At 44.4% G+C, this 15,531-nt stretch overlaps 1 protein-coding gene across 3 annotated transcripts in view; it reads left to right on the top strand.

Annotated features, from left to right (window-relative positions):
* The window catches only part of LOC115476473 (CD276 antigen-like), a 174,961-nt gene that overhangs the window by 32,591 nt on the left and 126,839 nt on the right, over positions 1-15,531 (top strand). For 2 of the 3 annotated variants that reach the window (XM_030212868.1, XM_030212869.1), the window contains exon 2: positions 2,692-2,855. In XM_030212868.1, coding sequence (XP_030068728.1) covers positions 2,804-2,855 — 52 coding nt within the window. In that variant the 5' untranslated portion in view covers positions 2,692-2,803. Of the gene's footprint in view, positions 1-2,532; positions 2,856-15,531 lie in introns of those variants that run through there. The other variant, XM_030212867.1, reaches the window with a different exon arrangement.

A 15,531-nucleotide genomic window follows, 5' to 3' on the forward strand; every position in this document is an offset into this window, starting at 1 on the left:
CGAAAGCAGGACACCTTTATTTGCTAGCAATGAACAGTACTGAGTTCAGTCTCAGGATACTGCCTCCTGAGCGTCATCTGACATTTGGTCTTATACAAATTAGTGATCATGCGCATAAAACACACCATACGTCACACATACACATGCGCAGTAATTGCACATGCGCAGTACATTAGTAGTTCTGTAGTTCTCACAGAGAAAAGATACGTCAGTTTCATAGCTTTCACAGAAATTGTTACTTTGCAAGAAAATGTAACTTATTGCAGTGTTCCAGCACGTTCGCACAATACAGCCTCTATGCATAGATCACGAGACTGCTTTGGCAGAGCCTGCTGCCTTCTCTACACTCCTAACTTGCTGACTACTACAATTTGTTATCTAGCTGCTAGTTAACAAATACACACTACTAGTAAAAGTTCAAACTGCACAGGTTCAGGTCTTAGTCTAGGCTCATTATATGGAAGCTGAGATCTTGGTACAAAGCAAAAGTGCAAATGTGAATGCAAAGTCCAAATAGAAAATCCTGTTAGAGTAAAAGTTCACAAAAGTCCAGTAGTTCAGCAAATGTGGAGCATGCCACAGGTAAGGCAAAAGTTCATAAGTGTTATGCACAAGGGCGGAGGTCATCTTGGCAGTCCCGTAGATACTACATTACAGTCGTCCACTCCTACAAAGGGGTAGATGTACGTAGTTAGAGAGTACTCGGAGGGAGGGGGGAGCTGAGAAGAGCAGAGTGACCGATGAAGTCATCTCGCCAGCTGTGCTTTGCACCCCTTTTGTGTATAGTTAGAACCTGGGACCCAATGAAGTCACCCTTATCGGTTCCTTATCAACTGATAAGGGATAGCAAGCTCTGCTGACAAAGCTGGATCCCATAGGAATCAATTGGGTTAAGACAGTATAAAGGAAGCACCCCGAGAGGTGTAAGATGCAGATGCTGATGGAGGAGAAAGACAGAGCACCACAGAGAGCTGGTGTGTCGTGTGATTCTGTTCAACTTTATGATTGACTGAATTGCTGGTATCCTCATTACTGGGTAATGTATCAATGCTGATTAATACTAATAAACTATATCTCTTTAGCTAATTAAAACTGGGTTCCTCTTCAATGACAGACTTAGCTACGGCTGAGTCTGTACCGAACTGCCATGAGCAGATTCAAGGTTGGGGAAGCTAGATATTTGGAGGGCATATGTAACTTTGCCCAGAAAGATGAGACGGGCCACTGCTTCCGCTGCCTGATTAGTAAAGGCAGATTCTAAGGAAATAAACACCTCCCACAACCTTAATTTATCTCCTCTAGTTCTATCACCTTCCCAGTAGAGAATTGCACAGGGACAGAAATCTAACCCGTCCCTTTGGGAATCTAATGCATCCCCGCCGCGAGTAATCTCCTCTATCCTGGCCTCCAGCCCACCCAGCCCCTACCGCACTGCAGTCACCTTGACCCCCCCCCCCCCCCCCAGAAAGCCAGATTCAATAAGCAGTAAAATTACTGGTAAAAGTAATATAAATCATTTTCTTCCATACTCTGCTAAATACAAAATGTAAAAAGATACACATTTCCAAAAAAGTAAAGGTCTTGGCAGCCATTTTAAAGAAATGGGGGCAGTGAGAGGAGCAGCAGCAGCAGGTAGGAAAGTGGGGACCTTTCCTGCCCTGTATTCAGGGAGGGCACCCTGAGGTTCGGGGGCGGGAAGGCAAAGTTGGACTCACCTACACTTTCACGGGAATCCTGCAGGACCCTGCAAACCTGGGTCCAACCCCACAGGTTCCCTATGGACCTGGAGGGATTCCTGCTATCCACGTTCCCATGCAGTTCTCTACTTCCCATCCCTGGAAAAAGTTTGTAGATCAATACCTTTCAAATATTTGAATGTCTGTGATTGGTCTAAGGACATATTGACCATTTTGGAGAGGACGAGAGGGTTTTAGGTCTTCCGAGCTATTACTATTTTTGTGGTGGGAGACATGGTGCTCAGGCTGCTGAGTAATGGGTTGGGAGATATGGGTGTTCCCTGAAGAAGTAATTGTGATTTTTTGTTTTTACTTGAATTATCCTAGTCTGGGAAGGAAAGGAGGATCTATTGCAATGCTTCTCAACGCAGTCCTTGGGGCACACCCAGACAGTCAAGTTGTCAGTATATCCACAATGAGTTTGCATGCACTGCTTCCTTGGTATGCAACTCTCTGCATGTTATCTACAATGCATATACATGAGAAACTCAGCTGGCAGGGTTGAGAACCACTGATCTATTGGATCTTTAAAGTACATAGTAACATCTTCGTGTGTGCCCAAATATTGTGCTAGTGTGCATTGTCTGTGCAGGAATGTGTATCACTGCCAGTGCTCTAGGGCTTGTGGCACAGTTTGAATTGCAGTCTTTTCATAGGCTGGTCAGGGTTGTGTGTTACTTCACAGAGCATATGCTAGTGGAGAGAATTTGTTGCCTCTGTTACTGGGATCACACTACACTGAAGACTCTCCTTTGTATAAGTAGTAAAGAAGAAGTGTTCTAATTCAAATCTGCATCAATTATTAGAGGTAGAGTTTCTATTGGCCAGCCATCCCACGGGGTTAATGATAGACTTCGGACCTCTCTCCTTATAAAAGGACTGGTTGACTGATGTGATCAAATAATTTTAATAGTAGTAACTCTCTCTCTCTCTCTTTCTGTCTCTCTGATTTCAGATAGAGCATCTGACTATGATCTCCAACTGCTAACAATGAGTGCAGGGGTCTGCAACCCCTCCAACCTCCCCCACCCCCTTCTCAAATTCCTTGATCCCAGCAGTGTCTAACAATGACACTTTACTGTGCTTGGCTTCAGCTGCTCCTACCGCTTCTGACAACAGGTAAGACAAAACAATGATGCTGAAGTTCAGGAGATTCAGGTCTGAGTCCAGTTCAGACTTGCCACAATTTGTTCCTAGGAAGAGAAGGAAGACGGGTGTAGTTGTTCTGGAGAAATAGCAGCTAATATTTTGATTTTCTACCCCCCTGTTTTCTCTTCTTATGCCCTCTCAAAGATTTTTTGTGAGTACTCAGTAGCAGCAATGAGGATATACATGGAAAAGTTTTCCCCTAGCCCAGTGGTTCCTAAGCCTGGTCCTGGAGGCACCCCAGCCAGTCAGGTTTTCAGGATATCCACAATGAATATTCATGAGAAAGATTTGCATGCACTTCTTTCTAATGAATATTAAATATGTCCTGAAAACCTGACTGGCTGGGGTGCTTCCAGGACCAGGTTTGGGAATCAATGCTGTAGCCCTTCTGGCCAGCAAAAGCACATTACCTGGGCAAGCTGTCTGCAAAGAGTGGTTTACAGAATGAGGGAAAATGGGACATTAAATGAAAGAGATGTTTACATTTTCTGGTAGTCCCTTAGGACAGAGGTTCCCAAACCTGCTCCTGGAAGCACTCCAGCCAGTCAGGTTTTCAGGATATCCACAATGAATATTCATGAAAGATTTGCATGCGCCCACAGATGCTCATTTTTGGAGAGCCTGGTACCCTTTGCAGACTCTAGTAACCACTTTCCCTCTCTCCCCTGGCATGAAAGTGCGTTAACCTTGATATGTTGTCAGGTCCTACTGGCTCCAATAAGTGGAACTCTGAATTCGGATTCCCTGCTTCAATGCAGGGCTCCTGAGCCAGCCCCAACAATGCTGTCGCTTTTCTACTTATAAGCCACATGAAATATCTTTTTTTTTCAACTTTAAATGTTTTATTGAGTTTTATAATATAAAGCCAACATAGCAATGCAGTGCAATCAAACATACAATTATGCCTTGAGCACCGGGCCTGGGCCAGTTAGCTCATAAAATGCATAGCTTATTAGTACTCTCCACCATCACTTCAGCGATGGTCTACTTACACTTTTTTATGCTCCATGGGCTTTGCATAATTCTTACATATAAAGTCAGATGCTTCAGACTTTGTCACCAGGCCCCACACATCATCATGCACCCTTAAACTTACTTTTTTACACACTCTAAGGTAACTCCCCCTTCCCGCCCCCCTCTTCCTGCACCCATTCCCGTCACTCTCTCTTGCCCCCTCCCCTCTTTCTATTGAACAAGCTCAAGTCATAACAAATTATTATAAAACTTGGGCTAAGCAGTCTTGAAGTCAGGACCACCCCCCCTTGCACCGTAACTCCCCATTCTACGATATGCCGTGAGGCGTTCCATGACTATACATTGTCCCAGTTTACATTTCCAGTCCCCCGTTGACAGGGGGTCAGTAGTCCGCCATCTCCACGCTATAAGACATTTTGCTGCCGCTAGCCCCATCTCATCAATTTGCTCCTCTCCCAGGAGTCACTCTCATTATGCAGTCCCAGCAAACACACCGATGGGCTGCACACCAGCAATTCCCCTATCATAATTACTAAGGCTTTCATTACTGCATGCCAGAATGGGATCAGTCGTGGACAGGTCCACCAAATATGCACAAAGGAGCCCGTATGCAACCCACATCTCCAACAAAGATCAGAGGTATTAGGGTACATGCGCTTCAGTCTCTCAGGGGTATATAGTACCACCTAGTGAGTACCTTGTGAGCATTGTCTTGCACTAATGCACATGTTGATGCCTTTTGGACCTCCCCGCAGATCACTTCCCACTCCCGTTCATTGAAATAGCAATTGAGATCCCAAATCCCCCCCAAAACCCACTCCCCACAACTCTACACCATTACCATAGCCCTTATGGTGAAGGGGGGTACCTACATGTGGGTACAGTGGGTTTTGGGGGGGTTTGGAGGGCTCCCATTTACCACCACAAGTGTAACAGGTGGGGGGGGGGGGATGGGCCTGGGTCCACCTGCCTGAAGTGCACTGCACCCACTAAAAACTGCTCCAGGGACCTGCATACTGCTGCGATGGACCTGAGTATGACATTTGAGGCTGGCATAGAGGCTGGCACAAAATATTTTTAAACTATTTTTTTAGGTTGGAAGGGGGTTAGTGACCACTGGGGGAGTAAGGGGAGATTATCCCTGATTCCCTCCGGTGGTCATCTGGTCAGTTCGGGCACCTTTTCGTGGCTTGGTGGTAACAAAAAAAGGACCAAGTAAAGTCGACCAAATGCTCGTCAGGGACGCCCTTTTTTTCGATTATACTGCTACTACTACTTATCATTTCTATAGCGCTACTAGACATACGCAGTGCTGTACACTTGAACATGAAGAGACAGTCCCTGCTCGACAGAGCTTACAATCTAATTAGGACAGACAAACAGGACAAACAAGAGATAAGGGAATATTAAAGTCAGGATGATAAAATAAAGGTTCTGAACAAGTGAACAAGAGTTAGGAGTTAAAAGTTGCCTGCCTGGAGGTCACGTGATGCACTAGAGAGTGAAGGACGTGGTTCTGTGCTCTCTTAGGCCCTTCTGTCAAATTGATGCAATTTTTAATTGCAAAGAGTTGAACTCTAGCCCTAAAATCGCTTACAAAAGTCCGAGAATACTTCATGGATAAATTTGTGGAACCGCAGGGTAAAAGCTTGCCTGCCCGAGGAGGAAAACGGGAGAAAGAAAAGCTGAAAGTGACGAGTGGAGAAGATGACCCGGCAAAACGTGAGAGCTCCGTTTTCACCCCGGAGCAATTAAAACAAATTACCGAAGCAGTAAGCTTAGCGCTGGAGCCGAGGCTGGCGCAGCTGTGGATATTAGTGGTGTGATCAGTTGTATTATTACTTATCCATATTAGTTTTTGGCTATATATATATATATATATATATATATATATATATATATATATATATATATATATATTTATTGTAAGGAGGATGTAGAGGGAAAGCAGAGAAGAGCTGACAGGGGCAGTAAGCCAAGAAAGGAAGAGCACTCTCTGACGGGAAAAGGGGGTAGGAGACTTGCAAGAAGGGAAGAGAACTACAGAACCCAGCAGCACTTGCAAGGGAGGAGGGAACAAGAGAAACAGCACTACAACTCCCAGCAGGTAGTAAAGTCAGGAGGTGATTGGGAGATGGAGGATAATCAGGTGGAGGAGCAGCACCTGGGAGAGAGGGTGGGGGAAGACTCCATGGAGGGGGAGGAGATTGAACTAGGAGAGAAAAGTGAAAATGTCATGAAGGAGGCTGGTGTGGAGCAAATGGAGTTCTTTTGATCAGGACAAAGGGAGATGGAAAAGGAAGAGACTGCAGAGAGAAGCCAGAGATATGGGGCCGCTCAGTGACAATGCCTAGATGCGGTCTGGCTTCATGGAACTGTGGGAATTAATTACCTGAAGGAGGTCAGTCTGAACATTTGTGGGAGGTTGTCAGAGTGTTGGTGTCTGACAAGTGAGGGTGGTGAAAATGCCTCTACCTACTAGGCAGTAAGAGAAAGGAGAAGAGGAATTGACTGAACCACAGGTTTATCCCAAGTCATTAACTAATTCTAAAACTGAACGGTTATGGATTTTTGAGTGTGGGAGAAGTGAAACAATGTGCACAGAGACTAGCAGCTGTAATACAGCGGGCAGACTGGTTTTCTCTGATACCATTGGGGAAATAGTACTGTGAATAATCACTTGTTACAAATAAGCAAAAGCAGTTCTCCTAAGGTGATGGATTAGCCCCAATTGTGTGGGTGAAAAAGGACAGCACGGAGAGGTGTCGCGGAGAGAGCGGACAGCACTGAGAGGTGTCGGGACAAGAGCGGACAGCACGAAGAGGTGCCTGCTGACATTATATATATAAAATCTCCTGGTGATGATCTATTTTTAGTAGTGTAAGTTATTTTTGTAATTTGCTTTGCATTTGCTACATGTACTTTTTATTTTTTCTAATAAACAATAATTTATTCCATCTGTGGCATAGTTCCTTTCATTGTTATAGCTAGCTAGTGAGTGTCTAACAGCCAATTAGGTACTGTCATATCCCTGAGCCAATGAGTCTAGAATAATTGGTTTGTGTGAATATCCGATATAAAACTACCTACACAAATCCTGATGCCGTACTCCTTCCTGGGTTGTGTAGGTGGTAAACAGCACTTAGGAGGCTTTCATTTCCAGTGCCCAGTTTGCCGCATAAACACAACCCAGGAAGGAGCACAGCATCAGGATTTGTGTGGCTGTATCCTGCTGCTAGGCTGGGTTTCCTGCGGTCACTTTCTCCTCCAAGCTACAGCCTTGCTGAACATTAAAACTGTGCTCTTTTTGAGGGGGGGGGGGGGGGGGTTGGAGAGAAGGGGGCAAAGAGCTGCTAGATCATAAGAGGAAATGGGAGAGAGGGTACATTGAGTTTGCTGGGCCATAAGGGTGAAGGGAAGAGAGAGGGGACAGAGAAATGCTGCACCATAGGGGTAGAGGGGAAGGGAGAGGGAACAGGAAGGAAGGAAGCAGGCAAACAAGGTAGGCAATACTGCAGCCAGAGAAACAGATCTAATTCTTTAAACTTAAACACTACTGCAAACAAAAAAGGAGCTGGAGATTATCCTACCTCTCCCGAACGCAGGGCTTTTTTTGAGGGGGTACTTGGGGGTACTGAGTACCGGCACCTTTTCCGTTGTCTGCTAAAATTGACCCATGGACCCCAAGTTTTAATGAAAGAGCTGAGGCTCTACACACCAATTCTGCCTTGTCATACATTCTGTGACCGGTTGCAGGGGGCTTGGCTATTGTGGGATGGGTCCCTCAGTGATTACCCCACCCCTGAAGAGTGGCCTAGCATTTGAGTACCGGCACCTTTTTTACTAGGAAATACGCACTGCCTGAACATCAGTGTCACAGACCAGAACTGGCCATAAATCAGAATTCATAAAAAATAAAAATGAACTATACAAAACTAATCCTAAGATTACACATCCTGGCCCTAGTACAAACAATAGATGCCCTATCCTAAGAAGAACAGAATATCATCCCTATAATATACTCCCAACATAGGACAAACAGATTAAACTACTGTCATCAGATCGAAACCAGACCTTACCATGGAAAATTGTCATCACACAAAAAAACAGAAAACAGGAGAAAAGAATCCATACACACCCAACACATCGATCACACATCAACTAATAGACAAAATCTTTAAACAGATCCAAATAGGATATATAAACGCTTGATCAGTAATCTGATATCCTGAAATGACAATGGATTCATAACCAAGATGACCCCATAATCCTTGACATCTGCCCTCCAGGATACAAAATCAACCATTGGACCAGAACAGGTAAAAGAGAAGGAGGCATAGCCCTGATCTACAAAGATGAATTTATTTCAGAACCCATTTCGGAATCCATTAATACAGAACTTGAAATCGCCGCAATCAGGTTACAAAACAAATCCCCTCCCCAGCTCACCTGACTTGCATCATATTATATCGACCACCAGGAAATTGGAAAGATGCCCAACCAACTCTCATGGACTTTATATCAAACACATGCCTCACAAATCCTAACGTAATAATAATAGGAGATATAAACCTTCACCTAGAGGACACAACCTCAAATGACACACTAGAATGCAAAGAGTTCTTGCAAACGCGGGACTTCCACTGGCCACAAGTCAACCCCACACTCATAAAAAAAAGGCCATGCACTGGATCTATTAACATACAAACTATCCAGTGACCGAACCTTTTCGGTAATGGAACAGCAATGGAAAAGCGTACCTTGGTCTGACCACTTTAAATTAACTATGACCTTATGCTGGAAGAAGAAAGGTCTTCCCCAAACGCATCAACGGTCCTTATATAAAACTAGTAAAAAAGGCCCGTTTCTGTTTTAAAGGAAACGGGTGCTAGCAAGGTTTTCCTCGGAGTGTGTATGTTTGAGAGAGTGTGTGTGAGAGTGACTATGTCAGAGAGAGTGAATGTGCGAGTGTGTGTGTGACAGAGAGAGTGAGACTGGGTGCGAGTGTGTGTGTGAGATTGAGATTGAGAGTATGTGCCAGGGTCCCCCCTCCCTCCCAGTTCCAGGGTCGTTATCGTCCCCCCCCCCCGGTCTGTCTCCCAGTTGCAGGGTCCCCCCTCCCTCCCAGTTGTGGGGGGGGTCCCCCTCCCTTCCTTCCTTCTTCCCTCCCTTTTTCCCAGTTGCAGGGTCCCCCCTCCCTCCCTCTCTCCCTCCCACCCAGTTGCAGGGTCGGTCGCCCGCCCTCCCTCCTAGTTGCAGGGTCTGTCTGTCTCCCCACTCCTTTTGTCCTCCACGTTTTAAGGCACTGTCTATCCAGTTGAAACAGCTTTAGACTTGTTTCAGATGGAACAACAATTTAAAAATGACAATGTGAAGCAGCAGCTCCTAGGTTTGCTTGTTTTTGAGTGTATACCAATGACGGCTGCGTAGGGGAGTGGAAACAGCGATTAACCAATGGGCTTCCTTGCTTACCATACACTTGCTTTGCTCACTTCCACTCCTGTCTATTAAACGTCCTGCAGCATCTCATAGTTTTGCTTGCTTTGTGACTTCACCCGAGGCGCAGCCAATCAGTGGGATTCATGATGTCAGTTTGATCTACAGCACCTAGCAGACCATGGTTCCAGGCAGCCTCAGAATGTTGGAGGTGAGAATTATTATATAGGACAAGAGGTAAAATAGACCCCCAAACATTTTGGCAAGAAATATATGATAACTGGTCACCAGAAGCCAATTCAACTGACTTCTTCACTGTTTGGAACGAACGATGCAACGAAATCCTCAACAAAATAGTGTCCATACATACAAAATCAGCACAAAAACGCAATAAAATACTCTGGTTTAATGAAAAACTAAAAATTCTAAAAAGGCAAACTAGAAAATTAGAACGAAACTGGAAAAAAAACAAAAATGAACAATCACTAAAGGCCTGGAAAGACAGTCAAATAAAATACAAATATAAAATAAGACAATCCAAAAGAAACTTCTACAGAGAACAAATAGGCACAGATTACAAAGACACAAAGAAATTATACGAACTAATAAACAACTTACTTAACACCAAAACGGCAACTACACCGAATGCAAACCTCCCACATGCAGACAATCTTGCCAAATAATTAGAAGAAAAAATTACCAATCTACACAAGAATCTGCATCAGGGAAATATTAATCCAGAAACCTTCATAAATGAACTACCGTATTTTTCGGCCTATAAGACGCACCGGACCATAAGACGCACCTAGGTTTTAGAGGAGGGAAATAGGAAAATTTTTTTTTCCTTTTTCCCAACTCTAAAACCTAGGTGCTCCGGTGCGTCTTGTCCGAATCCCGCCCTCCCCCCGGCCCTGTCACCACTTCTCCCTACTCACGCGATCTTCCCTGGTGGTCTAGTGACGTCAGGGCAGGAAAGAGCCCCCTCTTTCCTGCCCAGCGCGCTGCTCTCCATCCTCCTGTATGCATTGCTGCCTGACGGTCTCGGCGAGATTCAAAATGGCCACCGAGAATTGAAGTCTCGGCGGCCATTTTGAATCTCGCCGAGACCGTCAGGCTGCATACAGGAGGATGGAGAGCAGCGCGCTGGGCAAGAAAGAGGAGGCTCTTTCCTGCCCCGACGTCACTAGACCACCAGGGAAGATCGCGTGAGTAGGGAGAAGTCTACCTTCGGACTATAAGACGCACCCCCCATTTTCCTCCCAAATTTGGGGGGGAAAAAAAGTGCGTCTTATAGTCCGAAAAATACGGTAGATCGGAACCCATGGGAATACCCGGCAGACCGTATTTGGAATAACTTCACTTATCTAAGCACCGAAATAATAGCTCACGCACTCAGAAAATTCTCCTCCGCCCACTGCCAACTAGACACCTGCTCCAACTATATATTGAACCCCCCCCCCCCCCCCTAATCAATACGTCACAGAACTCACAGACCACCTTAATTTTATCTATTCAAAAAAGGCCTATTCCCACAGGACAGAGGAAATGTCCTAACTCCCATCCCAAAAGACACCAAAAAAAAAAGTAGAAGACACCTTGAATTATAGACCGATAGCATCCATACCCCTAACAACCAAATTGACAGACGGCATAGTCGCCAAACAACTAAAAGAATACCTCACTGATTTCAACATACTGCACAAATCTCGATCTGGCTTCAGACCTCAGCACAGTACAGAAACAATACTAACCACACTCCTGACCAGATTCAAGCAGGAAATAGCAAGGGGTAAAAACATCCTTGTACTCCAGTTTGACCTATGGAGCGCATTCGATATGGTCGACCACCACATACTACTGAGAATCCTTAACAAGATAGGAATTACAGGAAAAGTACTCTCCTAGATCAAGGGATTTCTGACATCCAGAACATACCAAGTCAAATCAAACTGATATATCTCCACCTTGGAAAGCGGAATGTGGAGTACCAGAAGTGTGGCGGAGCAGGTGGGGGGAAGAGGGGGTGGTGGTTGGGAAGCAAGGATAGGGGAGGGCAGACTTATACGGTCTGTACCAGAGCCGGTGATGGGAGGCGGGACTGGTGGTTGGGAGGCGGGAAATACTGCTGGGCAGACTTATATGGTCTGTGCCCTGAAAAGGACAGGTACAAATTCAATTCAAGGTAAGGTATACACATATGAGTTTGTCTTGGGCAGACTGGATGGACCATGCAGGTCTTTTTCTGCCGTCATCTACTATGTTACTATGTTACTATGTTACCACAAGGATCACCGCTCTTACCTATATTATTCAACCTAATGATGACATCACTGGCTAAATCTCTATCCAAACAAGATCTCAAGAAATCACCAAGGAAATAATAAACAGCATGAACATATGGAATCCTAGGCATCGGCATTCAAGTTAAAACTCAATAGAGATAAAACCCAATGTCTCATTCTCTCATCCCAATACAATAATGTTCCCCCCTCAGCAATTAACGCACAGGGTTCATCCCTCCCAATCTCGGACCACTTGAAAATCTTAGGCATAACAATTGACCGCAACCTAATGCTAGAAAGCCAAGCTAAGAACACAACCAAGAAAATGTTCTACACTATGTGGAAGCTCAAATGTATAAAACCTTACTTTCCCAGGGATTCATTCTGCAACATGATCCAAACCATGGTGCTAACCCATGTATACTACTGCAATAGTATTTACGTAGGCTGCAAAGATCAAATCATAAGAAAACTACAGACAGCACAAAACAGACTCATCTTCAGAAAAACACACTTTGAAAGCGCGAAACCCCTCCTAAGAAGCTTACATTGGCTTCCTAATAATGCTTGCATAACATTCAAAATATGCACAATAGCCCACAGAATCATCTACGGACTTGCATCAGATTACATGACGGAGCTTATCGATCTACCATTAAGAAACGTGATGAAAACAGCAAGAACCCACCTAACCCTTCACTACCCCTATTGCAAAGGTATAAAATACAAATCTTCACATGCCACCAGCCTCTCTTTTATAGGCACACAACTTTGGAACTCACTACCCAAAGACCTGAAACTCACAGAAAACTACCTACAATTCAGAAAACATATCTTTTCAAGAAGTCTTTCCCCCATGGATCTGCCTAATCCCACACCAACATACATCACGAAAAGTTCAGAAATGGAAAACAATAATATTAACCTCTCTCACAATATGCTAATATATCAACCTAAGCATTTATTGTACTTCTGTATTATGTACTAGATTTCTACAAATCTAAATTTTGTAACCACCTTTTTAGCAATATATAAGCCACATTGAACCTGCCATACGGTGGGAAAATGTGGGATACAAATGCAATAAATAAATAAAAGGCCTACGCTGCAGGTCTCTTGGCCTTAAGTGTGTTTCTTGTAGCATCGTCACGTCCCACTTCAATCTACTCAACTCTTTAAAAACTCGACTACATTTCTCCTGATTATTGAGCCCGTTTACATTCCAAGTCCCCACCACTAAAGTCCCCCCCCCCCGACCCTCCCCCCTCCCTCCTCAGACCCCACCACACACACATCCCCAGCGCGCCCTTGTTGCGCCCCTGGTCCCTGACTGAATCCCATACTTCAGAGTATCCCTGTCTCCCCCCCCCCCCCCCCCCCCCCCCCCCCCCCCCCATCCCCTGTGCTGATCCCTGTTGCAGACGATCAGCCACGTTCGGAGGAACAAACTCACTCTCCCAGAGGCTCAGACAATTTGCAACTATATCCAATTCCACCTCATCAAACCAATTTCCTCTGCTCCTTCCACTTTCACAATTCCCCAGCCTACACACTAAGCAACACCCCACAATGTCAAGCCCTCCCACCACATTGAGCCTACTACTAGTGGGAAAATGTGGGCTATAAATGTGTTAAATAAATAAATAAACATGCCCCACACTCCCCCCTCCTGCACATACAGTAACCAGACCACGGTTCCAGGCAGCCTCAGAATGTTGGAGGTGAGAATTATTATATAGGATTGGGCCCTCCCCAGGTGCACAGAGATATACAAAAGTAGAGCAATGAAAACAATAAGGTTTTAGTTGAAGAGTAGCCTAGTGGTCAGTGTAGCGGACTTTGATCCTGGGGAATTAGGTTCGATTTCCACTGCACTTTGACTCTGGACAAATCACTTAACCCTCTGTTGCCCCAGGTACAAATAAGTACCTGTATAAACTATGTAAACCACTTTGAATGTAGTTGCAAAAAACACATAAAGGTGGTATATCAAGTCCCATCCCCTCCCCCTTTATAGTCCATAAAACAAAGTAAGTTCAGGGTCAGCTAAAGCATTAGGTCAATGGTTCCCAAACATTTTTGGTTCACAGTGCCCTTAGTGTCTATGCAATTTTTCATGACGCCCACCCCCCAAAAAAAAGTATTCTGAGGAAAAAAAAAACGTTTTCATGGGGGGCTACACCTTTAATCTCCTGTGCATAGAAGGAACTGCCTTGTACTCCTAGTCAACTACTGCTGTGCTATTTGGTCATTTAAATACAAAATGTTTTCAGTATAGAACCACAGTAACAACTATCAACACCTACAAACAGTATTCATAGCTGCCTCACAATTTCCACAGCAATCCCAGAATGATAGGCCACCCTCAGAAATCTACCTGGTGCCAGTAGTTTACTGCCTCTGCTGTGCTCTCTCTGTCTGTCTCCTGCTCCTGTGTGCGGGGATCTGGGTTATTGCTTGTTAACGCGTTAATTCTGCTCTCTTGCCGGCCATCGGTTCATTAGAAGGACCCAACCCATGACCAGTGGCAGAGAAGAGTTAACACGCGATAACCTAGGTCCCGGCACACAGGAAGAAGAGACCAATCAGAGTGCACTTATTATGCCTCTCTCTCCGCGGCACACCTGTGAGTGTGCAGTTTGGGAATGCTGCATTAGGCAAAACTAGGGATTCAACTGGAGTGTCAGCTTCTGGAGAGTGTGATGATCCCAGGCCATCCTTCCCTCTGATCCTTGTTGTTCTGAGCCTAGCATCCTCTACAGGCCAGTGAAACAAACCTGCCAAGACCTTATTAAACAGTCTTCCTACTTTCTACCTCACAATGCAGAGCAATACTTAAACTTTCCAAAATCAAAGGTTTTATGTTTCTTAACATAAAATACATGGTATCTCCATATCACTAACTTTGGGTCATTTTTTTCTCTGTCCCCTGCCACAAGATCAGCAAACCCTACTTGAAATTTCTAGTCTTTCCTTAGCTTAGACAACAGGTACTTCCTATTCCCCCCTTTCTAGGGTTACCATGGAACTCATTTTCAAAGCACATAGATTTACAAAGTTCCATAGTAACATATGGAACTTTGTAAGTCTAAGTGCTTTGAAAATATGCCTACGTATGTCCTCTTTTAAGAGTACATGTCCTCTTTTTGGACTTCATCAAATATGTCCTCCAGGATTTTTAATTTTTAGGGAAATGTCCTCTTTTTTCTTTTATGTGCCTATGACCAAAACACCTATCCATATAATGAGAGAAACCATTATATGCAGTGCTTTTCTTGTAGAAAAAAAGGTGCTGGTACTCATTATGGGCGTGGTCACCACATATGGCTCCACCCCTATGATAGCCACACCCACATTAGCCACACCCCTTATACCAGCCATGGTGCATATAAACAGACATCATTGAAAATATTATACTAGTACAGGAGAAAAAAATAACCTGATTTTTTTCATTATAAATAATGTCTGTAAGCTGTTACAGCTCCAGTATACCCAGCGCAAAATAAGACAGCAAATGTAAATTCTCAAATTAGACATATTTCAAACACTAAAATGAAAATAAAATGATTTTTTCTACCTTTGTTGTCTGGAGACTTTGTTTTTCTATCCATAATGGTCCCAGTCTCTGATTCTGCTGCTCTCTATCTGTTCCCTTAACTCTGTTTCCAGAGCTTCCTTTCCATTTATTTCTTTGCTTTCCTTCTTTCTTCTTCATTTCTTGCCATACATCCATAAGTAAAAGCTGGATCCTCCTCCATGGAATTGACTGGAGGAGGTATAACATGGATCCAGCTTTTGCCTATTTTCTCCATCCATGTGCAGTTTTTCTCCTCTCTTCCCTTTCCCTCATCTCCATCCATGAGCATCTTCTTCTTTTTTCTTTCCTTCCTTCCATCCATGTCCAGCACTTCTCTCTCCTTCCCTCTATCCATGTCCAGCATTTCTCCTCTCTT

This window comes from Microcaecilia unicolor, chromosome 8 (genome assembly GCF_901765095.1).
Source record: "Microcaecilia unicolor chromosome 8, aMicUni1.1, whole genome shotgun sequence".
NCBI lineage: Eukaryota > Metazoa > Chordata > Amphibia > Gymnophiona > Siphonopidae > Microcaecilia > Microcaecilia unicolor.